We start from the raw sequence: 13,162 nt of genomic DNA, 5'->3' as shown, positions 1-13,162 counted from the left end.
TGTGCCAGGCATTCCAGGAAAACATGGCAGCCATGTTGTGAAAAGTGGCTGAGGGAGTAGTTTCAAGGCTGCTGAAAGCAAATGTATTTGTGAGGGATGGATGGATGGCGATTGCTCATAATCCAGCCCATAACACTTTCCCTCAGGCGACGCAGAGGGAAGGTATCACTCTACCTCCCCCTTATCCTCTTCCTCCTCCTCCACCGGCAACCTCTCCACGGCCAGACGGAGTGAGAGTCCCAGACTTTTTTAATTATTCACCAGGTGAGGATGACTCACGGTGGCAGGGCAGCCAACGAGGAGAAACTGAAGAGAAGAATCAGTGGAAAGAGTTGTGGATAGACATTCTGCTTGTAGCAAAAGGGTTTTGGGAGGGTGATGATTGGGATCACATGGTCAGAGAAAAACCTAATTATACTTTTTAGGGCCATTTCCAACACTTAACACTCGCCCCGTATCCATTGTTGTGCTGCAGCTCATTCTACAGTGGTGACCCAGCCAGGTCTTGTTTTATCAAAGCATCCCAAAACCATGACACTTCCATCTCTATGCTTCACTGTTGAGGTTCTTTTCCTTCATGCCAAGCATGTCATCTGTTAAAGTGTCTAAATAATTCAATTTTACAATCCTCTGTCAACGGAACATTATCCAACAATGTTCCTCTGACAATTATTTGCCCAACATGTTACTCACAGAGAGCAAAGGTTTCCTGCTTGAATGCCATCTATGAAAGTTAAACTTTTACAGTCCCTTTCTGATTGTGTAGGTATGAACTACCATGTTAGCAGCAGTAAGAGTCCTCTGAAGACACTTTTCAGGTGGGTTTGGGAAACTTCTTATTGCATCTTACAGTCTGCTTTCCAGTGTGAATCTGCTTGGTCAACTAAACCTGGGCATGTTGATTTGAATGTAGACCAAGGATGAATATTTATTAAGTGACCGTTTTTAAAAGACAGTGTTTCTGCCACAGTACTTGCATATGGCCTAGAAAGTTTTACCTTACAGCTCCATTTTCAACATAATTTTATACCGCTTGTTGCAAATGTGGATGGCTTGATATGTTGTTTTATAGCTTAACTTAGCTTTAAAACCATCTCCCTGTTCATCTGCCACATAAAATATCCAATAAATGCATTCAGGTCTGTGGTTGTAACGTGACAGGATGTGGGAAAGCTAAAGAAGTATTAGTATGTTTCATGGTACCACATAGTAGTGATGCTTGTTTGCAGGAGAGTTTTGTTAACTGTAAGGAAGTCAGTGCGTCTTTCAACCCTTATTTCTTAAATGTATCATCTGTAACTGCACTCAGACGAGTTTCTCAGAGTTATAATTTACTCATCACTCTTGTCATGGAGTAACGAAACCATCTGGAAGTGTAATTATTTTCATACATAAGAGCCCTCAGTCAAAGTCAGATTTCCATCCATAAGCAAGAGGCAGAGAGACAGCAATGGACAGAAGGAGAGAGCAACAAAAACAAACAAAAAAGGAGTGAAAATGAAGATAAATGAAGGAGAAAATGTGCGCGCAGTGTACAGTTATGTGAGGGAGTTTGCAGTGAATAGATAAGGTGGGCGATAAATCTTAGAGGTGGGCAGGAGCACAAGACAGTCCATTACAGTCTGACTCACTCTGCTCAAAACAGCAGCACTGCTTGGCCTCCCCCCCGCAGTGACTGGCTTCAAAGGAAGATCGGACAAAATCAACCAGAGAGACAGAGCTGCATCTGCCAGCCAGGTACCACCTGACCAGTGGATAACGTCCTCCCCGCTAATCCATGTACGAGTCTGCATCAATCAAATCGTTGGATATGATCTACAGAGCAATTATTTTATATTAAGCTCTTCCAGCAAGAGTGTTGATTTGGATCGGCCAGCCGACAAAAGTCCAGAGAAGATCACATGATTCACTCTTTGGTGGCTTGACCAGCTTATGACAAATTTCACAGCAATCTGGACACTAGTTATCAGTCTGGTACAAGACTGCTGTATAGATGAAGTAGCTTCATGTTCAGCTTCTACATATAATGGCTTCATTTATTAACTTTCATATTTCCATATTTGTACAGCTCTGCCAAAGATTTCTTACTCCTTTTATCACCTTTTTGTCATGCACTCAATGTACAATGACTTGCATTGGCATTTTATGATAAGCTAAAACAAATGTGCATTTTTTTTACATTTTTTATACAAATAAGTGAAACATGTATTTGTCTTCGATAGGCTACACCTAAAGAAATGAAGTGCAAGAAAGAGTTTTTAGAGGCCATGTAATAAATCGACCCAGCTAAATTTTTTGGGAGAAAGTGTGGAAAATCTATCAGTAATCCAGTGTAATGCAAAGCATCATGTAAGATGGTAAAATAACGCCCTAAACACAACATCCCTATAGCAAAACATGGTGGTGGCAACATTAACTTGCACATCAAAGATGGAAAGATGATGAGTGGATCTAAATTCAGGGCAATCCTGGTAGAAAAACCTACAAATGCAGGTCATAATTTTTAACTTAAAAAAAAAAAAGAAAAAAAAAAAAAGAGTTCCTCATTACTTTGTGTTGGTCGATCACATAACATCTCCCAAAAATATATTGATGTTTGTGGAAAAATTAAGGGTATGAGCACTATATAAGCCAAGTTCAGACTGCTAAAAAAACCCATAATAGTCAAGCGAACAGCATGTCTTAGTTTTTACCAGATAAAGTAAAAAGAAGCTGGTGAGATTTCATACAGTGACAGATTAATCTTGTTAGCTTTACGATCTACCAGCTTTTTCCCCTTTTCTTTAAAAGACAGACTCATTGACAGATGCTGCTGTTTTTATTGATTAAAAGCAAATTAGTCTTTATAATTATTAAAGGCTTTAATTGCCTGTTCAGGCAAGTAAATTGCAGCTTTGATGCTCTGGTCATATAAATTTATATCTTTTTTCTTGGCCAAAGTCCTACTTTACCTCTGCCGCTACTTTTAGATGTTTATTGATCAGTAATGAGGGAGCTAGTGGCAACGCCGTATCCTGCTGCTTTCACCTTAAGTCTGTGTCATTCGGCTGACAAAAAAATCCATTGTTATATACAGTAGGCTCACCATGAACCATTTTCTTGGTTTAGATTGGAAATTAAGTGAAGTTCTCAACATGTGCTTCAGGGGCTTTCCTTCAGCCCTGAAAACCAAAACTAAAACCCAGAACCGCCCTCTAGTGGCTACATTGCTTAACAACCATGGCTGTGAAGCTTTGTAATGTGGGAGAGACGGGGGCCTATTTAGATGAGTGGAAGGAGGATAAACAGACCTTTACAGAACTACAAATAAATAAGACCTTCAGATATCCTGGGATATCAGGTTAAGATGACAGCTACTTTTCTGTTCCATCAATTGTCTCCAACATGAGAGTGCGTAACGTCAAGCTCTACGCATGACCTTGAGTAAAAACCTTTAGTCGTCTCATCCTTCTTGGGGGGGCAAAACATGGATTTTCGATTCACTCTCATGCCCCGTCTAGCTGCGCCTCTTCCTCTGTCTCTACCAAGAAGCCACAGGAGCAGAGCACTCAGGGAGGCTCTGACACTGATCTAAAGAGGCAGAAAGCATGCTGGGATGCAGTCGTTTGGCTTGTAAACACACTCGGCTGCCCTAAGAGTGGTGTTCAGTTAAAACAAGTGGCTTTGGCAAAAGCAGGCAAAGCTTTGGAAATAAAAAAAAAAAAAAAAAAAAGAGAGAGAAACGAGGGACTACCTCATCCCCCTGAGTCCATCTCCATCTACTGCCCTACATTTTTCCACACTCCTTCACTCCACGCTTCCCTGCAGACAGCTGCCCTCGAGCAGGGGAATCACATCAAACGTCGGCTGAACGCTTTCTCGGGTGAGCAGGGTCTTAACAGGTGTTTGAAAAGACAAACAGATGCATATTTGTACTCGCTCGGGCGGCAGAGGGCAGCCATGACGGCGCTCATTACAGTCCGACAGGGGAGGAGGAGGAAGGGCAAGAGGACAGATAGTGTTATGACATTTGGCTGTTTAAAAAAAAAAAAAAAAAGGGAGGCGCTCGCTGCGCGTGAGAATTAAAACAGTGTGAAGTGAAGCGGACACAAGCTGTGGCTGTTGAGACAAATTTTAGCTTTGTAGTGACACAGCGTGACAAAAAGCTCTTTGTCTGCTCTCTCCCTCTCTTGCTTTTGTCTTCTTCTTTTTTTTTGCGCAGAAATAAGAAAGAAACTAAACAACAGCTGAGAACGTCCAACAACCACATCTCTGGCTTAATACCTCACAGACACATGCAAGACGCTCCCAACTGCAAATCTACCGCCTCGGATTTCCTTTTGAATGCTAAGTAAGATTTGGTCGTCATACTGCTTCGCTTCGCACTCCTCAGATGCTTTTGAGTTGTGCTGCTTGTTGAAGACGGGCTGAAAGGATCAGCGGAGAAGGCAACACAACAGGCTAATCACAAACAAACCTGAGACAAAGCACTATTTTTTAATTAAAGAGAAAATCCATTATGCTGCAGGGCTCTTTAAAGGCTAAAAAAAACCCCAATCCTGGTATGCAGTCTGTCAGCCACAGGGAGCCTATGATAGACACAACTACAATAAAAAGGAAGTGTACCTTTCCCCACTGTTAGGGTTTCAGGTATCGGGACACATCACATATTATTTCTCCGTTGGACTCGAAGCTTGTCTGAAGCAAGCTTCACCTCCAGACAAAAATGCAGGACAGATTAGAACATGTTATTTTTTTCAAGCCAAATACTTCAACTGTATTGTATTCATAAGAAAGCATGTCACAGGTGGTTCATCAAGGCCTCACAGAACACTTTATTAAAAACTAAAGCACAGTTTCTGTGTGGTGACAGAAACAATATGAGGGTGCAATTGGAGTTGCAGCAAATACAGAACTAATATTATCAATTATACCTAAAAAGGATCCTTGGATTATGTTCTTGGGATTTATGACACTTTGCAGAAGTTTTCTGTCACAGTTTATTTTACCACAAAAATGTCACCATATGCCCACATGCTGTGAAATATTTACACAATGCTTGGTCAGGGCTTCTTTCACACTAATAATTGCATCGATGCTATTAGCCTGTAGCTCTGCTGAGATGTTAATTAAGCCCAGGTTGCTTTAATAGCGGCCTTCAGCTCGCCTGCATTGTTGGTTCTGAGACCTGTTTTCTTCCTCTTGTCAGTTCGCCATAGATTCACCATGAGGCTTGCTCACCGATCAGTAACAGTGATACAATGATCATTAAAGCAGCTGTTGGCAATTTTGTTTGTGTGGGCTGATACCAAGTCCTGCTGGAAAATGAAATCAGCCTTTCATCAGCTTGTCAAAAGATGGAAGCTTGAAGCGGATTTCCCAGTGGATAGCTAGCCTGACTTTGGAACAGAACCAGGAGATGAAACTTTGGACCAGTTGGAAATTGCCTCTCCAATCTTCCTTCACATTCTGGAACGTTAATTTTTGACTTAAATGCAAAACTAGCTTCCATCTGAAGAAAAAAAAAAAAGACATATTAATGGACTCAACGTTCCATTAATATGTTTGCATACAACACTCTGTGAGCAGGTGGCTTATTTATCAATGATCTTTTGTGTTTTGCCCTCCTGAGTGAAAACGGCTTCTTCTTATATGACATGAGACTGGAGTAAGAAGTATTCCTCATAATTATGCAGGAAATATATACATATTCAAACGTTACTGTTTTTGGTAAAAAAAATTTTTTTGAGAATCTGTGTAATAGTTTAACTTGAAATATACCACTACACAGAATGACTCTATATGACAAAGCAGTTTCACTTGTTGAACTGCAATGTAATAAAATGCATGTTTTGATGATATTGTAATGTGGCGAGATACACCTGAGAGTGTGTCTGAGGGTTTGCACTCACCTCTCAGGTCCTGCCCGGAGCGACCCGGCCCGCAGGTGGTGCTCTGCCTCGGCATGCGCAGCGAGGTGCGTAATGGAGTGTGCCTCTGATCATCCAGGTACGCCAGGTCCTCTAGGTGGGCTGAACTTGTAGCTGTCGTCGCGTGTGGGACGGAGAAAGGGAAACAGCAGGATATATCAGAGGAGGAAAACAGAGGAAAAAAACAACAACATACAAACGCCAGCATGCCTGTCAACAAACTCATAGTGTGCACACATACAAAAGAGCGTGGCAAAGGTTTCAGAGAAAGCGGTCCCAGGCTCAAACTCCCTCAGGAAAGATGGAGCTGTTGCTTCAGCCCTCAAATTCCCTCCTCTCCGTGTCTGTCACGCAGCACGGAGGCAGATGCCATGCGGCCCCTCTCAGGATTAATTAGCTTAGCAGACAAATGTCTTATTTATGGAGCGGGCGCTGTCTGACGCCGGCTGATGATTGTTTCACACCAACACTGTGTCTCCGAGGCCGACACTCAGAACCGGTGAATGCTGAATGAGACCAGTGGACGTGAACAACCCGCCTCGTCGTCGCACCTGAGCTGCACGGTTCACTCAGAGGTGTGAAAACACGAGACAGGAGCAATAACATGCAGGGAACACTAGGAGATGGAGATAAACAGAGTTTGGAGCCAATGAGGCCAACAGTGAATTTTAAAATGGACTAATATTTTATTTAAACTTAATATTCCCTCTTCCAAACCATTCTTATTCCATACATGTTTTTCTATGAAGGAACAAGTTTTAGATACTGAGTAAAACGTTTTATTACAAGTACCTTCACTAGTTATTGTGACTGTAAAAACTAGACTAGAACAACTGAGAGACTAAGAATCCCTCACTGATTTGAAAAAAAAAAAAAAAAACGCAGCCAGATGGAAAAATAAATTCAACAAATAGAGAAATATTTTTTGAAACAACTTTTAAATGTCTTCAAGTTACTTTAAAATTTTCCTGATTTTCTGACTGCTTTTGTATCTCACTTCTGTTACAACAGTTATGGTTATTATGTTTGACAGCAAGAACAAAAAAAAACAAAAAAAAAAACCCTGCAGAAAAATAAATAATTTTAATAATTAATTTACTCCTTTTTAAGTGCTGCATGATACCTGAGGTAGTTCCTACAACCAGACAATTTTAAGGGGATGTCAGTGGGAATCAATTGTTCTCTCTCACCTTCTCTTTTCGCAGGCACAGGAAGCTAAGGCATTGTGATTCTCCAAGAAGAAAGCCTTCTCTCACCTTGGACTCCACAACACTGACGCCTGGCCTGTCCTGTGTCTAATAGCAGGCTTTACGTGTATAGCTTAGAAAAATACCGAGCACGTCTGCTCAGTTGTATGAGTTTGTTGCTGGGTATCTGAGTCACCCAAGTGACAAACCTTAAAAAATGAGCCACATTTGTTTCTCAAATAGGAGGGAAAATGGCAGCTGGGAATGTTGTTGTTAGAGGCTCAACCCTGATGGGAATAGAAAAGGGAGAAGGAGGGGGGTTACTGGTCGCTCAACTGGGCTAAAAGCAGAAAGTGTGGAGGCATTAATCTGCAGCTAAACCAAGGAAGAATGACTCAGGGCTTCAGGGCTGGGAAATCTTTACCCCCCGTCTCTCTCCTTCTCTCTTTCAACTGTGTTTGAATGTGAGAACTGAAATCTGTGTGCTCATCATTCCTATCTGCAATGCAGCAGGCTGCTGGGGATCGCATTCACAGTCGCTGTGCCAATGCGCTAAGACTGCACGCAGAGCAGAAAGAAATAAAGTAGGAAGGCAGAAAAGAGTGGAGCAGGGAGAAGAATAGAAGGTATGCATTAAAAATTTGACTGTGTAGATGAAAGCTCAGTGCAATGATAGCTGCACTTCCTGTTTAGAGGACAGACAGATAGCAAGAATGCATGCATGCACAAACACCCACACTCAATCAAAGAACAGCTGGGCTGTTGTCCACCACCAGTTACAGAATCAGCTAGCAGGACAAGGAGTTGTTTCATACAAAGGTTAGCTACTGCCACTTTAAGTGCCTTGCTCGTTTTTTTAAAAATCTGATTGACAGGAATTTATCATCACACCTCAATGTGGATAATAGAGGTCCTGTAGTGGCCTCCTATCTTGAGTTGGAGAAAGTCTGGTGCAATAAACCATGAAGTCCTTTCTGCCAAGTAATAACATTTTATTTTTTCTAACACAGAGAGCTAGATAAAAACCTATTTAAGTAACAAAAAACACAGAATTTCAAAAATGAACAATATTTCCTAAATGGTTCATTGTGACGTTGGTGTACCTCAAGGCTGTGTATTCGTTCCTTACACTATTCAGCTGCTAGATCAATAGTTTCCCATTGACATAGCAGTGTCTGTGTGTGTTTGTGCATTTGTCCACCAACATAAATACGACATTTATGCTAACAGTACAGAGGAATATCTATATGTAGAAAACAAGCAACAAGTTAAAGGATACATTTTCTGAACTGGCTGTAAAGTTCATCTTTACATTTTAATAAGACTGTGAGAAGTGGTGGCCTGTCTCAAAGGGACAAAAGCAAACACAAAACTGTGGTGAGCACTGTAATATTTAGGCAGGAGAAGATCCTAATAAAATGTGAATATTAGCTCTATAATATAAATAAATTTCTCTGTTCCATTTTTTTTTTTTTTTTATTGGGACAGAGTGCTAACATTTTATGCAAGCCAACCAGGAAGAATGAAAACTCATTTGTGTCTGTGTTGGAAATCGGATAAGGACAGACAATTAATACTACTGATGAATTCAGATGAAAATTGGCCTGCATGTTTGAATGGCAAAGACCTTAATAAAATCAGCTGCTTTTAATTTTTCCATTCTAAATAAATAAAGACAGATAAACATCCAGACTCCCCAACTGACATTAAAATGCCAAAGTGATTTGGACTTTTGCAGGAGCCATCTCAAATCCGAAATTTACTCCTCCAAGTATATTGGGCAAATGTTTTAAACTACCCTAACCTTTTTATGCATAAGGAGAGTAAACTCCAGGTAAGTTTAACCTGAGAATGTCAGCATATTGCGTAGTGATTATTTAAAACAAAAAAATCTAATTGTAATTAAGATCATTTTTAATTAGCAGGGCAGGAAGTGAAAACATAATCTAAAATAGGTAGACATGGTTACACTATACAATACCTGTGGTGTCATAACGTATAGTGAAAATACCAGTTTGAATTTCCTGAATTTCCTCTGTGTGGGACAATGAATGCTTTTTCTGTTTTGTTCACTATTATGTAGATTTTAAGCCAATGTTTAAGATGACCTATTTTCTTTTACTTAGAAAAGCTCACCAGGCACCTCACAGCTTATGACGTGTAATGGGCATTGCTATTTTTGTTTTTCCACAATAACTTTTCTCTTTTTCTGCCTTTGAAAAAAAATGGCTGCTTAATCCTGTCATAAAACAGTGCAAATCTATAAAAACATGTTACTTTAAAACTCATCTTCCCATTTCTAGATCGTCTCCTCTGTACAGTGATTCAGTAAGCTTACTGAGAGAGTTCAGTGTTGTTTCTACAAATGGTGGGGAGCTTCACTGCCACAAACACAAACTGGACGACACCTGTGTGTGTTTGCATGGCGCTGCTACAGGGTGGCAGGACTGAGCAGCCCACAGCCTCCACCTGGACAGTGCAAAAGCATGCAAAGTTTTTTCTACTGAAATTTATCTGATTTCAGTTGACTGAGAGACACCCAACACCTTTTAGACCACTTTAATCTGTAGCTGTACACTGTCTAAATGAAGAAAATCTAACAAGACAAAGTTTTTATTCCTAAATTAAACACACGGGTTGAGCCAGAGGACAAAAAAAGCTGGCAATTATTTGCAATTGTATTTACTTTTAGGGGGAGCATTGTATTTCACCACGCTCCGAGTTTAGAAGTATGTTTCTGGCATCTTGTTATCAGAAATTTAAACCACAGAAATTGTCGGGTGACAAAACAGAACACCGTTTTGTTGTTTTGAAACATTTTAAACACATCTTATTACCGGTGACGAACCATGTCTAAAAATAGCACACCTTCCACTTCTAACAGACGACATGAAGGATCTTGTGTTTTTTTCTTCTTTTTTTTTTAAGCTTCAATCAAACTAGGACACCCGACTCTCGCTGCTTGAATATTGACAATTCCTTCTTTTAAAATCTCCCCCCTCGTTTTCACAATTGTAGTCAACTCCTCTCGCTAATATGTTCTTCTGGCAGCACCGTCGAGAGAGAAAGTACGATGAGCGTACTTGGTCCTAGTTTCTGCTTCCTCCATATCCATCTTTCAGCTCTACCAACGCACATGCCTTCATTAGGTAATAGAGTAGCCCCCTCACTCCTCATTCCTCCCCGGTCGCCTTCTGCTCCGGTTTCGCTTTTCTCTCCCTCCCTCTCCGCACATCAAAGAGAGTCTCTCCGTCACTCTGGGGGATAGAAATGGTTAATGCCTGGGGCTTTGATGTTCCTCTGCTGGGTGAGCTCAGCCAATCCTCGGCCCGCGCTCGCCTCCCATCCCTACATCATCTAATAATTCTTTGTGGAGGAGAGACAGCAGTGTGAGAAAGAAGAGATTATGAAACGCTCTTTCACTCCTCTTCCACATATATCCATCTCTCTCTCATAAATATGGAGTTCCTGTCCCTCTGACAAACACAAACGCCTTCTGAAAAATCATCACATCTTTTCCTCTCCCCCTCACCAAATTGCCTAACAACCTAATTTCTATTTTATTTTCGTCATCTGTAGCTAGCAGCGTGTATTTTAAAGCCGTTGCAGGCTAATTCGGTGCCATTTGAAGACGTGTGTCGGAGGGCAGAGATGAAAACGAAGATGAATCCTTTAACCCCGGTTGCTCTGCAAGAACGTCAGTGTCAAAGAGCAGAACTTGAGCAGCATGCAGACAGGGTCACCACTCCAGTGACACACCTGAAGAATGTACAAGTTCTCCCACATACAGTGAAATCATGATTACATTTAAGGGGAAAAATGGCTTCTAAATTTGGCGCAAAATGTGAAAAAATGTTTTTTGTATTGGAAAGCTGAGTTGAGTTTTTCTAGTCAACTAGAACTTGTCTGACAGCATGAAGTAGGGCAATGGATCTCAAAAAGCAACACAGGGAGCTGTGAGGCTCCAGCAAGCCACAGTGAGAGTCACAATCCACAAAGGCAGTGAACACTGAGCAGTGGAGAACCTTGGAGATACCAAAATTACTCCCAGAAAGCATCTGTGACTCTACAAGGAGATATATAAAGTCCTGCAGGATTCACTTGCCTTAGTAGAGATCAGAGTTCAGAATTTGACAATAGGAAAGAGACTGGGGGTAAAAAATGGCATCCGTCAGTGACTTCAAAAGAAATAAACACTGCTGACAATAAACAATAAGAAGGCTCATCTCAAAAACAGCCTCAGGATTCCCAACACTTTTGGGAAAATACTCATAATAATAAATGCAGAATTTTGGTGGTTTATGGGCCACGAGATGATTTGCTGCTTTGGGTCTTGGAAAACGTGGTTAGTTGATGGAAACATGAACTTTGCTGTCTAGTAGAAAGCCCTAACGAAGAATGTTAGGCTATCAGTCGTTGACCTTCAGCTCAGGCTCACTGAAGCTATGCAGCAGAACAACAATTGGAGCGGCACAGACAAAGTCTGGACATAAATCCCGCCTAGATGCTGTGGCCTGACCTTCAACTAGCCACTCATGCTCATTAACATCTCTAATGTGGCGCAAAGCTGTAGTTAAGCTTAAGTGCCAAATACTTTTTGCCCTCAATAAATGAAATCATAATTTGCATTTACCTACATCATTATTGGTCTGACATTAAAAATGGAAAAACAGAAGAAATCTGTAGGGGAGCAAAAACTTTTCAACAGCCCTGTGTAAACAAACGCTTTTATCCCACTGGGAGTGGGTAGAGTGCATATTAAAGCTCATCATCTGTAACAGAGTCTCTGCTGATTAGAACAATAAAACAATCAGACCCATTATGAGGGCTGCCACCGTGTTATGAAACAAACTTTTTTTAAAATTCCAATATGTTACTTTTGGGATTCTTTCACAGCAGCTACAGAAAGAACCTCATATGAATGAGACCTTTAGTAAAACAAATGCCGGCTTTATGCTATGTGATGTTCCTCCAGCCGCAGTATGTAATTCTGCAGAAGCAGTTTTCCCAGACAGTGTTATTCAGCTCTGCAGTTTCAATCTACACCAGAGGGCTGAGAGAGCTTAAACAGAATGTCACTGTGGATTTGCTACTTCCCAGAATTTTCATTATTACTGCATAAACGGTAAACACAGCAGCAGTTTTAAACTTCAAATTTGAAAGAAAAGATGTTGAAAAACTACATAAACAAGCAACTAACTGGCTTTGGAGGAGAGCCGGTTACTTGTTTCACTTTGTAAATATCATATTTAATGGCTGAACATTCTGGCTTTATACCTCAAACAATGAATGACATTGTTGTAATTAATTGCACATCTCTATTCAGATCAAGCAGAGGAAAAATAATGGGATCATAAACAGAAACAACAATTACTACTTCGTTGCAGCTCCTCTGTATTTTTGACGGCTTGAAATCTTTGAGACAAAGACTGTCTGCACTAAAAAAACTTTTATTCAAGCAGGTTCAAACTAGGGCTGGGATGACTTGTTGGTGTAATCGATGACACTGACATCGATATTTTTTAATCAACCCATCAACTTTTAAACCAGGCTTTATCCACGTTCCTCAAAGCTGCTTGGTGTGAGAAGAAGACCCAAGATGAAGTCTGCAGCAGCACTGCGTACGGCAGCCACGATCATTCAGCATGATCCAAAAACATGAAAATAGATTAGAAACAAAATTGCTGCTTCTCATCTTAATTATAGCAAAACAAATGATCTTAATATACAATTATTTTCAAAGATTTACAAGCCAATTAGAGACAAGTTAGTGAAATTAACTTCAGACAATTTAAACTTTTAAGGCAATAAAAACACATTTCACTGACAGTCTTAGTTTAAAACATCTAAAGTGTCAGATAATCAAATGTAGACTCAGAGAGGCACATCAAAGAAATCCATCAATGCATTAATGATTCTTCTCACCAAAAGAAAACAAAAAACAAGCAGGGTTGAAAGGAAAGGAAGCGCAGAAGGAGTCAACGAGAGGACAAGACGTGCCTGAACAGCAGCACAATTTTTCTAGAACAAATAATTTGCTCTGGAGTGGTGTGTACACCGTGGTTA

The 13,162-nt window shown here is 40.6% G+C and overlaps 1 protein-coding gene across 9 annotated transcripts in view; it reads right to left on the bottom strand.

The window, feature by feature from the left end:
* The window catches only part of tanc2b (tetratricopeptide repeat, ankyrin repeat and coiled-coil containing 2b), a 161,290-nt gene that overhangs the window by 24,508 nt on the left and 123,620 nt on the right, over positions 1-13,162 (bottom strand). For all 9 annotated transcript variants that reach the window (XM_044103025.1, XM_044103030.1, XM_044103026.1 and 6 more), the window contains one exon: positions 5,892-6,023. In XM_044103025.1, coding sequence (XP_043958960.1) covers positions 5,892-6,023 — 132 coding nt within the window. The remainder of the gene's footprint in view (positions 1-5,891; positions 6,024-13,162) is intronic.

The sequence above is a fragment of the Gambusia affinis genome, linkage group LG20 (genome assembly GCF_019740435.1).
Source record: "Gambusia affinis linkage group LG20, SWU_Gaff_1.0, whole genome shotgun sequence".
NCBI classification, from domain to species: domain Eukaryota; kingdom Metazoa; phylum Chordata; class Actinopteri; order Cyprinodontiformes; family Poeciliidae; genus Gambusia; species Gambusia affinis.
This window is presented reverse-complemented; position numbering and strand designations above follow the sequence as displayed.